Genomic DNA, 12,084 nt, shown 5'->3' with positions numbered 1-12,084 from the left:
AGTTGCTCACAATCCCTGATATCGCTTTCTTTATTATCTTCATACTGACCAGATGCCCTGAGATTCAGCAGTAAAGTGGGACATTTAAGCGTCCCCAGGGGTTTTGCATGGGCCCACTACTTCCTCTTCTAACAGCTGTCGCCACCGCTGACAGGTTAGGTAATACACATCATGGTCTGTGATGCAATATTTGCTCCATAAGACACACAGACATTTTCCCCCCACTTTTGGGGGAAAAATAAAGTGCGTCTTATGGAGCAAAAAATACGGTAGTTAAAATTTACAAGTTTAACTGTTCTATATCATTCCTCTAATATACCATACCCTAAGCAATACCTAAATAAAACACAACTGTCCTAAAACAATCTCTGAAATGAATGCATCACTTTCTAAAATAGGAACTACTTAAAGTTAAACTTTACATATTTACCTCATTATTGGTATAATGTAGATCCATAGACTGTCCAAAGGCAATTTTAGCTTTAGACCTCAGATCTTCCAGTTTAACTGGTCTGGGGAACTGAAGGATTCTGCATAAACAGAATTTTAAAATATTTTATTTTCTAGGTATAGTTAAATAACATACAACAGTTATCTCTTGGATAGAGAAATTAAAATTAAGTAAAAACGTAAACATTTACTTTACTTGAACACTACAATGGCTTATTCTTGATCAAGTGCACTAATTCTTAACATAAAGTTCAAAAAGTCTGAATTTTGTTCTGTGCTAATAAAAATTATAAGAAGGAAATTCTCAGAATGTTTAATTCTAGTATTTCCTTCCTTTATTGCAACACATTCACTTGTGCTGCCTCTGGGAAGCATAAACCTAAGTTTGGAGACTACTATACTAGACTATAAGCTCTGTAAGGGGAAGGACCATCTGTTTCACTCTATTCCTTCATGGCCCAGCAGATAGTAAGCACTCAACAAATAGTACTCCCTGAATGAAAAACTGTGAAAATATCCACAGTAGAATTGTAAATAGAAAAAAAGCAGATTGGACAACACTTGTATATCTGGTATATAACATTTTTTAAAACATATCTCTGGGGCCTGGCTGCTGTGGCTCAATGGATTGAGCGTTGGCCTGCGAGCCAAGTGTCGCTGGTTCGATCCCCAGTCAGGGCACATTACTAGGTTGCATGTCAGGTCCCCAGTTGGGGGCGCGAGTGAGAGGCAACCACACAGTGATGTTTCTCTCCCTCTTTCTCCTTTCCCCTTTCTCTAAAAATAAAACAAATAATAATTAAAAAAAAAAAACATATCTCTGTGTGAAATATTTTTACATCTTAGGTTATGTGATTTGTGAGACTTTTAAAGGCCTTAACATGGATAGATCTTTCATTAAACTAATTTAATGAGACTTTAATAATAAAAATGAAATCCCATATTCTCCAACTCCTATTAGGCTTGTTAGTAACTCTGTTGTTAACCAACACCACACACCTCCACTACTGTACCGAGACACAGATATCTAGAAGAAGACTAGGCTTACACCTCTGCTAAATAATTTACAGCCACCATTCCAACTCACTTCCCTCAATGCTACTATAATCAAAATTGTGAATGGTAAGCCCACATACATAAATTCTGTATAGTATCTGAAGTAATAACACAATTATGATAAGAACAAATATATTTAATTTCCACTGATTAAAAATAAAAGGAAATGGTAATATTTAAAGGCTTCATTATGTAATTATCTTATTTATTTCCTAATACTGCAAAGTAAAAATATGTATCATTTCTAATGTTTAGCGTGAATTTTGACAGCTTCTATCTTAAGTCTAAATACATGTTATACATTACCAAGGACTATTCCATTCTCAATTTGTAAGCTAAGAACCTTAATTAAAATATAGAAAGAACCTCTAACAACTTTTAACTACAGCATGCATTTAATTAAATCAATAATCTAAAATATAATGCTTCTTTTCTTACCTTTTTTCTCCTCTATGTTCAAATTTGACTCGGACATCATTCTGTAATGAAATAATAAATCATTTCAGAAATCAGATAAAATTTTTAGAATTTCTAAATAATTTTTTTCTTAGTCACTCATTTAAAACAGTGCAAAGTGGGAAGGAGGTTTCATTTAAGTATCAGTTCTAATCAATTAATAGCATCTGCCAAAGAGCCAAGTTGAGAATTATATTACTGAATCTGGGATCAATAGGAAAGATCACCAGTATCTGTTAGTAATGGCATCATGGGTATGAGACATTTACTAATCCTATTAGAGGGAAATAAGGATAATGTATTTCCACTTTTCCCAAACAAATTTTATCTATAAGAATCAAAATGATCTTCATTTGGAAATATACAGAACAGATTACTATAAATAAAAACAATTTGCTTATCTTAAGTGCTTTAAGAATGGAAGAAATATCAGCTTCAGAGAGCAGTTACCACATTAAACGAAAATACCATTCATTTTTAAAAATACACACCTTTAATGGAAAAAATGTTTAACAAAATAATTGATTCAAAAGTATAAAAGCAAAACACTTCAAGTAAAATCTCTCTAAGATCAGGATATTCAAGGAAAATAATTCATAGAACAATATAAATTTATTAAAATATTATTGAAACAAATACCTGCTTTTTTGGTGATAACGATTTTATTTTTCTGGTTTCCTGTGAGGATAATGCTGGTCGGCTGGCCTTATGAAGAACAGCCAAATCTTGCATGATTGAGTTCAAAGCTTGCTGATCATCTAGGTATTTTAAAAATAGCATACTCAGAACTGTAATTTTAATGTGTATTTACTATTGACATTAACACAAAATTTATAATAAAATTTAATGCAAAAATGCATCTAAAACATTTTCAATGCCTACACTTGTTATTTTTGTGAAATAAAATTTTAATTATTTAAAAACTGAAGGCCAGTAATATTAAAATAGCACTGAACTCAAGCACTAGTATTATACTAGATGTCCCACATGAGACATTTACAGGGAAGATAAAGTCATTCTGGCCCAGACCGGTGTGGTTCAGTCGGTTAGACATCATCTCACAAAGTGAAAGGTCACCAGTTCGATTCCCAGCCAGGGCACATGCCTGGGTTGCAGGTTCCGTCCCAGGACAGGGAGCATACCAGGAGGCAATGGACCAATGTTTCTCCCTCATATCAATGCTTCTCTCCCTCTCTCTTGCCCTTCCCCTGTCTCTAAAAATAAATAAATAAAATCTTTTTTTTTTTAAAGATAAAATCATTCTCCTTCTTCTAATTATGTAACATCCTAGGGTATGGGTCAAAACAGCCCTTTTAATTCTTTTCTATGACACCTGGACATCACAAGACATCTAAAATCTTAATTAAAAAATAGTAGGGCGGGGGCAATAAACTACTTTTAATAAATATCATCATTACTTAGCATTTATGTTCAAAGTAAATAATTCCTTTTAGAGTTTTCTCTTTCTTCAGTACTTCAAGTCAAAAACAATAAAAGGCTTTTCCTGTGGATAATGGTGTACTGATTTTACAGAGCTTTCTTGAACTTCTTCACCATTAAGGTTCAATAGAACTACAAACATTTAAGACCATTTAATGATGTCAGCCAGGAACAATTCAAATGGTAACAATACCAAAAAAAAAATCCAGTCCTAAGGGAAAAAAAATATTAAACCCATAATACTGAGCAAAAGAATCATAAACCATAAACTTTCATTAGTAAACCAATTCCACTGATAATAATCAACAACTGGTAAATAAAGGAATTGAGGGACTTTACAGCTTACATTTTAAAATGTAACCATTTTGATGAGTAATAAATTTATGTTCCCCAGTAGTAATAATTTATGTTCCAGAGTAGTAATAATTAAAACATGCTTTATCTTGTAAGAAAAAAATCATTAACAAGACTGTGGCTTTACCAGTCTTTCAAACACAAAAATAGCTGACTTCTGTAATGTATTAATTTTTTTAACAGTCAGTATATTGTTATGTAGTGAAACTAAAATTAAAACTAATGGCTCCAAGGATTTTACTAATAAATGTTAGCTTAGCCAACAAGCAACTGCGCTAGTGGGTATAACATAATCACAATATGTATACTGTCCATGGGTTCAAGGTAGACTATGTCATTTTTTGATAAAAATAAATCTTCCCTTAGAAAAAAATTAACTTAAAATGCTCTCAACTGGAATAAAATTATCTGACGTAATCTTCCTGAGAAAAGTAAGATATTTAATTCTGTACTGGATGAGGGGAATTCTAATACTTAAACATAACTGTTTTAATTAAGTTTATTAGAAAAAACTTAAACACTTGAATTTAGGCATTTTCATATTTAATATCACAATACTAAAATAAATAAATGCCTGGGAAGACTGGCCTAAATCTCTTATCATTTATATATACTAATTTCCTTGTTAAAAAAAAAAAGTGCCATTTTCTATCTCGTACATATACAAAAGAAGACATTTGAATAAAAGTGACTTCTTAGAGAGATGACATACTAATAAAGAGCAATTTAATTGAGTTCCTTCTTTTTCTGGCTTTAAGAAGAATCACATGATAGATAAATACCCAACAGGAAACTTACTTTGAGGGAGGTAACAAGATGTAAGCTAACAAATCCACAAAAGACCAAGCAAAGTAGTGAGCTGAGATACACCAGGAGCACTATTCTAACAATTCTTAGACTGTTTTACTCTATTAAAATCTCTGTGGTGGTCACAGATACTAGGCAGATAAGACAGGTTATAAATGTCCTAAGGATCAGGAGTTGATCCAACAGGCAGTACAGATGCCCAGAGGATACCACACTCTGACCAACAGTCACACAGAAGAAGCAGTGAGTTTCTGACACACATTGAAAGGACATTTAGTTGAGCACAAAATCAGAAATTATTTGGGAAATAATTTCAAATAAAATCTTTTCTTAGACCTGTTTAATTAGATATCTTAGATGCTAATTCATTATACTTAAGAAAGAATTCTAGGAGAACATCCTCAATAATAAATTTCAAATATCTGTGATTCACACTTTAAAATATTCATATGACTACTTTGGTATATGTTTTTAAACAGTGGCTGTTCTTTGTTTTGTTACTTACTATATTGAAGTATTATTTGAGAAGTATGGTAGAAATCAACTTAATACACAGTTCAGATTCCAAGTAAGAGTAACCAAAATGAAAAATTACTAATAGTTCAATACAAAGATATCCAATCTGAAGCAAGTGGAGAATTTGGACCACGTGATGGCACTGCACTCATGGTTACAAAGAGAAAGTGGAGATTTAAAAAGTAAGAAAGTGGCCCTTTGGCTTACATACTTCCATAAGTAAACACTTTGAGAAGTATGCTAGCGCTTCCATTAAATAAAGAACATGGACAAATTTAACCTCTTTGGCCTATAATATTATGAACATACATACAATAGTGAATAATACATTGGTTAAGCAAGTATTAGGAAAAGTGTCATGACTAAGACAAACATGGGAAAGTATATGTCAGAGTTAAGATATCAGTATCAATGTAAGTTTAAAAACTTAGCTTGCATGGGCCATTCACTCTATTTCTTTCTAGCATTTCCCTGTTCAATCCCTGACTCATATTGGAATCTACAACCCCAAGAAGAAAAGAAAAAAAAGAGGTAAAGAAGAAAAACTGATAAATGAACCAAACACCCATACCCACAATCCATTTCCATTCTTTAGCCTCCCTTTCCATTAACATTATGATAGCATAAAATATTTGTAAGAGCTATTACAATATATTCTGAGTGCCAAATATTTGCTGCTCTATTGTTATAAAATTGTATAAGGTATTATTTTATGCTGCTATTTTCTTTAGTCTATCTATATTATTACATTGTTTGGTAATCAGAACAATTAATTCCTCAGCATCCTTTCAATCCTTAAAAGTCAGGTTTATTTATCAAGCAATCTTTCTGGCCATCAGACTCTAAGAAAATCCATCCTAACAGTGTATTCTTAATGTTCCTTCAATGTCATGCATGAAATGGTCATTCCAAAACTGTAACAATATAAGTAAGAAGTACTTTAACTGGGAATTTATTAAGTAAATATAAAACATTATATAAAATTTTTAAATCTTTTTTTTTTCAATTACAGTTTACATTCAATATTGTTTTATATTAGTTTCAGGTATACAACAGTCATATATCTTACAGTGTTTCCCCTGATATTTCCAGTATCCAACTAGCATCATACATAGTTATTATAATATCATTGACTGTATTTCCTATGATGTACTTTATATCCCCATGACTATTATATAAGTACCAATCTGTAGTTCTCAATTCCTTACCTTTTGCACCAAGTTCCCCAACCTCCAACCCCTCTGGCAACCATCAGTTTCTTTTCTATGTCTATGACTCTGTCTTTTATTTGTACATTCATATTGTTCTTTAAATTCCACATATAAGTGAAATCATATGGTATTTGGCTTTCTCTGGCGGACTTATTTCACCTACCATAACACCCTCTAGGTCCATCCATGCTGTTACAAATGGTAAGATTTCGTTTTTGTATGGATGAGTAACACTCCATTATATATATGTACTGGGTTGGCCAAATAGACTGTTTAGTTTTTTCCATAAAACACACATTTTTCATTTTCACTAATAACATTATTGATTTGAACATGTTGAATATGTTGGCCATCTCCCACTACTGGCTTCTAGTGGGAGCCAATAAACATCTTCCAATACATAAGACAGCCTCACAGAGAACAATTATTTGGCCAAAATGTCAATAGTACAAAGAAAGTTTGCAAACCACTTTTCACACACTCAACCAGTCACAGCACCTTCTCCATACACTGCACAAATCTTTTTACATTTCAATTGTATTTTTACCTTACTTGAAATAATGAAGCATAACGCACCAAAAATCTTGCTTATTTTCTTCCATCAATATTAAAATAGCTACACAAAAATCCACCAGTTTTGATGTTTTTAATTATGCTATTACAGTTGTCTTGATTTTTCTCCCTTTGCCCCTCAGAGCACCCCCATTTTTCTGTGTTTGTTTTTTACTGGTGCTTTTTTTTTTTTTTTTTTTTAATTAAAGAAGAGATTTGTACATATATTTCTGTCATGTATACTTCAAAGGTGACGCTGGTCGGCTGCTACAGAACTGGGAAATGAGCAAGCAAGCGCCCTTCCCACACCCTGAGGCACCCGATCCCCTGCCACCTGGATGACAGAGACACATGGAGGGCTGGAAGCTGCCCGCTCCAAAGAACAAAGGGTTTCAAGATATGTGGCTGAAGGACCAGCCGACAGCTCTCATCACAGTGCCGCCTGGAGAGCAGGTTGGCACCTCTGGGGCAGGCAGGCAGGTTCACTAAGAAAGCCCTTTTGCCCCTTAGGAATGAGTAAGGCATGAAGGTGCCCACAGGACCACCGCCTTCACTGGGCAGCATGGCTCCTCTGATTTCTTGGGTCTCAGGATGGGTGGGCAGCAGAAACTGCAAGCCCTGAAGAATTGCTCAGGGCAGTCTGGGGAGCTTGGCAACTCTTAGGTGAAGCTGGACTTTCTGAAGCCTTAAAAATAGGTTAAACCCCAGCTGGGTCCTCAAGAGCCCCCCACCTCCCAAAGGCAGGACTTAAGAGCAGACATTTTACGTGAGGAAGGAGACATCCTCTCCCTCCCAGTCCTATGTCAACACTGTTTAGTGTGGGGTGAGTGTCTGGGGCTGTCCCCAGTGAAGGGGGCAGGGGCGGAAGCTGGGACCACCGGCTTGTGGCACATGCCCGGCACGTTCTGGGGGCAGCTGTTGTGACCTGTGGTGAGGTCAGAGTGTGGGAAGCATGGAAGTGAATGAGACGCGTTATGGTCCCTGAGGTGGGGGCAGGCAGAGGCCAAACTGGATGAGTGGCAGGTGGCATGCAGAGATGGGGGCTCCCCACGCCCAGACCCCTGGAAGGCTTAATGCCCAGAGGGCATTTCCGGCGCTGGAACCCACGGAGGCTAGCTCTGAGGGAGATGGTGCACCGCTCGTGTATAGCTACTGAGGGGCTTTCTGTTCCGCTCCTCAGATTGGCTACAGATCTGCAGTGGGCTGAGGGTCTCCAAGGAGAAGGCCACCCTCACCGGGGCTGGAGTGGGGGCACTTGAGGCTGGGGGTGAAACAGCGTGTGCTAAGGGAATGACAGTGTGTCACAGCTGAAGAGAAGCAGTAGGTGGTCCAAGAGAATCCAGGGACCTGCTACAGCTGGCTCTGGGGCCCCGCTTCAAGTGTTTTCAGTGTGGCAAGGAGTCATGGGGACCTTACATTGCAAACCTCTAAAAAAAACAAAAAACAAACAAAAAAAAACTTTGAAAAAAGGCCAACTAGTCCAGAATGGCTCTTAGAAGCCTGATGACAAATCTGGGGTCAGAAAGCCAGGGGAGAGAAGTGGGGACGTTTGGCTTTGTAACTCTTAACTGTGCCTTGGGTTGACATAAGACCATGGAGGGTCCTGCGAGGCCAGGCATGTTGACATGTTGACCTCTTTCCACACCAGCAGGGAACAAGCTGTGTCCACACAGGCTTGCTTGGGAGCAGCCTCCACTGGGACATATTTGCCTCTAAAAGGCTCCTTCGTTCGCCAGAGGCAGCACGGCCCAGACACGAGGGACCCATAGCCTGACTTGGGGGCGACCTCAAGGGTCACTTGCTGCTGTGGGTCTTGACGTTGGTGGCGTTGATGTCGGTCTTGGTCTTCTGGATCCTGGAGAAGATCTCCTGGAATAGCGCCTTGTACTCAGGCTGGCTCTGCTCCAGCCGCTTGTTCATGGCCTCTACATGCTGGCTCAGGCTCTTCTCGGTGGCCTTGGCCTCGCCCTGGCCCTCCTCACAGCCTTGCAGGTCCCTCCACGAGCTGTCCCAGGAGAAGGCCGCTAGGTCTGCACATGCCGGCATGCTGCACACTGCCGGCACTTGCTCAGCAGCTCCTCATGCTTGAGGATAAACGCACCACCATTGTTCATGTCCATGAGTCATGCATATAAGTTCTTTGGCTACTCTTTTTCCTATACTGTACTTTACATCCCCATGGCTATTCTGTGACTATATATTTGTACTTCTTAATCCCCTCACCTCTTCCTCCATAGCCCCCTCCCATCTAGCAAACATCAATTTTCTTAAATAAGTCCCTTTAACATTTCATATAATGATTTGGAGATGATGAACTCCTTTAGTTTTTTCTAGCCTGAGAAGCTCTTTATCTGCCCTTCGATTCTTAATGATAGCTTTGCTGGATAGAGCAATCTTGGCTGTAGGTCCCTGCTTTTCATGATTATTTCTTGCCAATCCCTGCTACTCAGCAAGGTTTCCTTTGAGAAATCAGTTGACAGTCTTATGGGAACTCCCCTGTAGGTAACTAATTGCTTTTCACTTGGCTGCTTTTAAGATTCTCTCCTTATCTTTAACCCTTGGCATTTTAATTATGATGTGTCTTGGAGTGGGTCTCTTTGCATTCTTCTTGCTTGGGGCTCTCAGTGCTTCCTGGACTTGCATGTCGATTTCCTTCACCGAATTAGGGAAGTTTTCTTTCATTAATTTTTCAAGTAATTTCCAATTTCTTGTTCTTTCTCTTCTCCTTCTGGCACTCCTATGATGAGAATGTCAGTATGCTTGAAGTTGTTCCAGAGGCTGCTTATACGATCCTCATTTCTTGGATTCTTTTTTCTTCTTGTTGCTCTGACTGGTTGTTTTTTGCTTCCTATGTTCCAAATCGGTGACTTGATTCTTGGCTTCATTCACTGTACCACTGTTTCCCTATAAATCGTTCTTCATTTAAATTAGTGTATCCTTCATTTCTGATTGGATCCTTTTTCATGCCACTGAGGTCTTAAATTCCTTGACCATCCCTATAACCAGTGTTGTGAACTCTGCATCTGATAGAGCGCTTACCTCCATTTTATTTAGTTCTTTTTCTGGAATTTTGATCTGTTCCTTCATTTGGGCCATGTTTTTTCATCTCCTCATTCCGGCAGCCTCCCAGTGTTTCTATGTATTAGGTAAAATTGATTTGACTCCATGTCTTGATAGTATTGCCTAATGTAGTAAGCATCCTATAGGTTCCAGTGACACAGCCTCCCCTATCATCCATGCTGGGTACTCAAGGTGCACCCTTTATGTGGGCTGAGAACACCCTCCTCTTGTGGTTGAGTCTTGTTTACTGTTGACAGGTCAATGGGAGGGACTTACCCAGGCCAGTCAGCTTCAAAGACAGGCTGTGACCACTGACCACCATCCTCTGCCTTCTATGGAGGATCAGCTGTGCAGGGGCCAGGTGGTGGTGCTCTGACGTATTCTGTAGCAGCCCACTGGAAGCACAGGCTCTGGGGTTTCCTGGGTAGTACAGGGTAAGGTCATCCCCCACCTGTGTTTTGCCTGGTACCACCCTGCCTGAGCTATAAAGCAATCTCAGACGGCTGCTACTTGTGCTGGGCTTAGAGCTACCCAGGTGAAGCCAAGCTGTGAAACTAGACTGGCTGCTGCTAGTGGTGGTCCTGGAGCTCACTGAGGCCAGCTGCTGCTTGTTTGAGAGGATTTAGGAAGTTGTGAAGCATGAGCCAAGACCAGCCATTCATATGGAAAAGCAGCTTGGGTAGATCTGTAAGCTGGATGGGGTGGAGTCTCAGGGGACCTCCAGGTTGAAACAAACAATGTTAGCCAGGCTGATGGAGTCTCAGATATGGCACCTGCTTGTTGGCTCTGTGGGGGGAAGGTTCAGAAAAGGGACAATGGCCTCTGTTCACCTTGATACCAGATGCTTCAGAGTCTCTCTGTATGCCACTGGTGACTTTCAAGATGCTACCTCAGTGCTGGAGCTCAGAGGGAGTGAGTCTGAGTAGGTAAGTTCATGCGTGGATTCTTTAAGAGAAACTGCTTAGGGATCCAGAAGTTTCTTTCACCAACTCAAATTCTGCTGGTTTCTGCAGCCAGAAGTTGTGGAGACTTATCTTCCTGGCACTGAAACCCTGGCCTGGGGGTCCTTGTATGGGGCTGGGATTCCTCACTCCTGAAATAGCCCTCCCAGATTTTTATCCACCACATGTGGATTTGGAACCAGCCAGTTCCGCGTCTGCACCCCTCCTATCATTCTGGATAGATGTGGTTTCTTTAATTCTGTAGTTCTCAGACTTCCATTCAACCCGATTTCTGATGGTTTTTAGTGATGGCTGTTCTATATTTTAGTTGTAATTTTGATGTGGTTGTGGGAGGAGGTGAGTCATGTTTGCCTACACTGCAATCTTGACCAGAAGTGAGTCGGTTTTTTTTTTTAAATGCACACTCACATGACAACCGTCACAATGCAATCTAACAAAATTGTTTCAGATGAAGTTAAGAACAACTAAGCACTACTAGAGCCGTCATAGAGGAAAAACTAAACAAATTTTTTTGGCCAACTCAATACCACAAGTCTCACCCACTTGTTCACTGATGGTCGCTTGGTTGCTTTCAGAGCTTGGCTACTGCAAATAATGCTGCAATGAACAAAGGGGTGTATATATTCTTTCAAATTAGTGTTTTGGATTTCTTTGATTATATACCCAGAAGTGGAATTGCTGGGTCATAAAGCAGTTCCATTTTAGTTTTTTGAGAACCCTGCATACTTTTTTCCATAGTTGCTACATGTTTATCATGCACATAGAGAAAAAAATTTCTCCCCTATTTTATCCTTTAATTATAGACAAAAAATTCTTTTAGTTTGAACTCACCCATCATGGCAACCAGCTCAACAATCTGAAAATTAGTGTAATGGTTCTCCCATCAGCATTCTTTACTGCCTTAGGAGGTAAAAAAAAAACAAAAACAGACATTAATAATAAGAACAGAAAGAGCAGACACAAACACACACACAAATGTAAGTATAAAAAACATGAATGAGAAACATACAATAGTAATACTTTATATACATTTTGTTGAGGACAGGTCCTCTATTTTTCCCAGATACTCAATTATTGAGAATGAAGGAAAAAATCATTATTATTTCATATTGAGTTTAACTAAGTGTTTTTCACGCTCCTGTCTATCTAAGCTTAAGAAAAAAATATTTTTGAGAGTCAAAATCCTTAAAAGATAATCCAATAAACTCAAATTCCTACAG

At 38.4% G+C, this 12,084-nt stretch overlaps 1 protein-coding gene across 1 annotated transcript in view; it reads right to left on the bottom strand.

Annotated features, from left to right (window-relative positions):
• The window catches only part of MAP3K2 (mitogen-activated protein kinase kinase kinase 2), a 49,191-nt gene extending 37,431 nt beyond the window's left edge, over window positions 1-11,760 (bottom strand). The window contains exons 1-4 of the mRNA XM_090278999.1: window positions 11,696-11,760; window positions 2,602-2,720; window positions 1,945-1,985; window positions 431-530 (exon numbers count right to left, since the gene is read on the bottom strand). Of these exons, the coding sequence (XP_090135125.1) occupies window positions 431-530; window positions 1,945-1,985; window positions 2,602-2,720; window positions 11,696-11,702 (267 nt within the window). The 5' untranslated portion in view covers window positions 11,703-11,760. The remainder of the gene's footprint in view (window positions 1-430; window positions 531-1,944; window positions 1,986-2,601; window positions 2,721-11,695) is intronic.
• Window positions 11,761-12,084: the final 324 nt, after the last annotated feature.

Source organism: Furipterus horrens, unplaced genomic scaffold, assembly GCF_987537825.1.
Source record: "Furipterus horrens unplaced genomic scaffold, mFurHor1.1.pri manual_scaffold_1, whole genome shotgun sequence".
NCBI classification, from domain to species: Eukaryota; Metazoa; Chordata; class Mammalia; order Chiroptera; family Furipteridae; genus Furipterus; species Furipterus horrens.
Note: the sequence above shows the minus strand (reverse complement) of the source record. Positions and strands in the feature narration are given on the sequence as shown.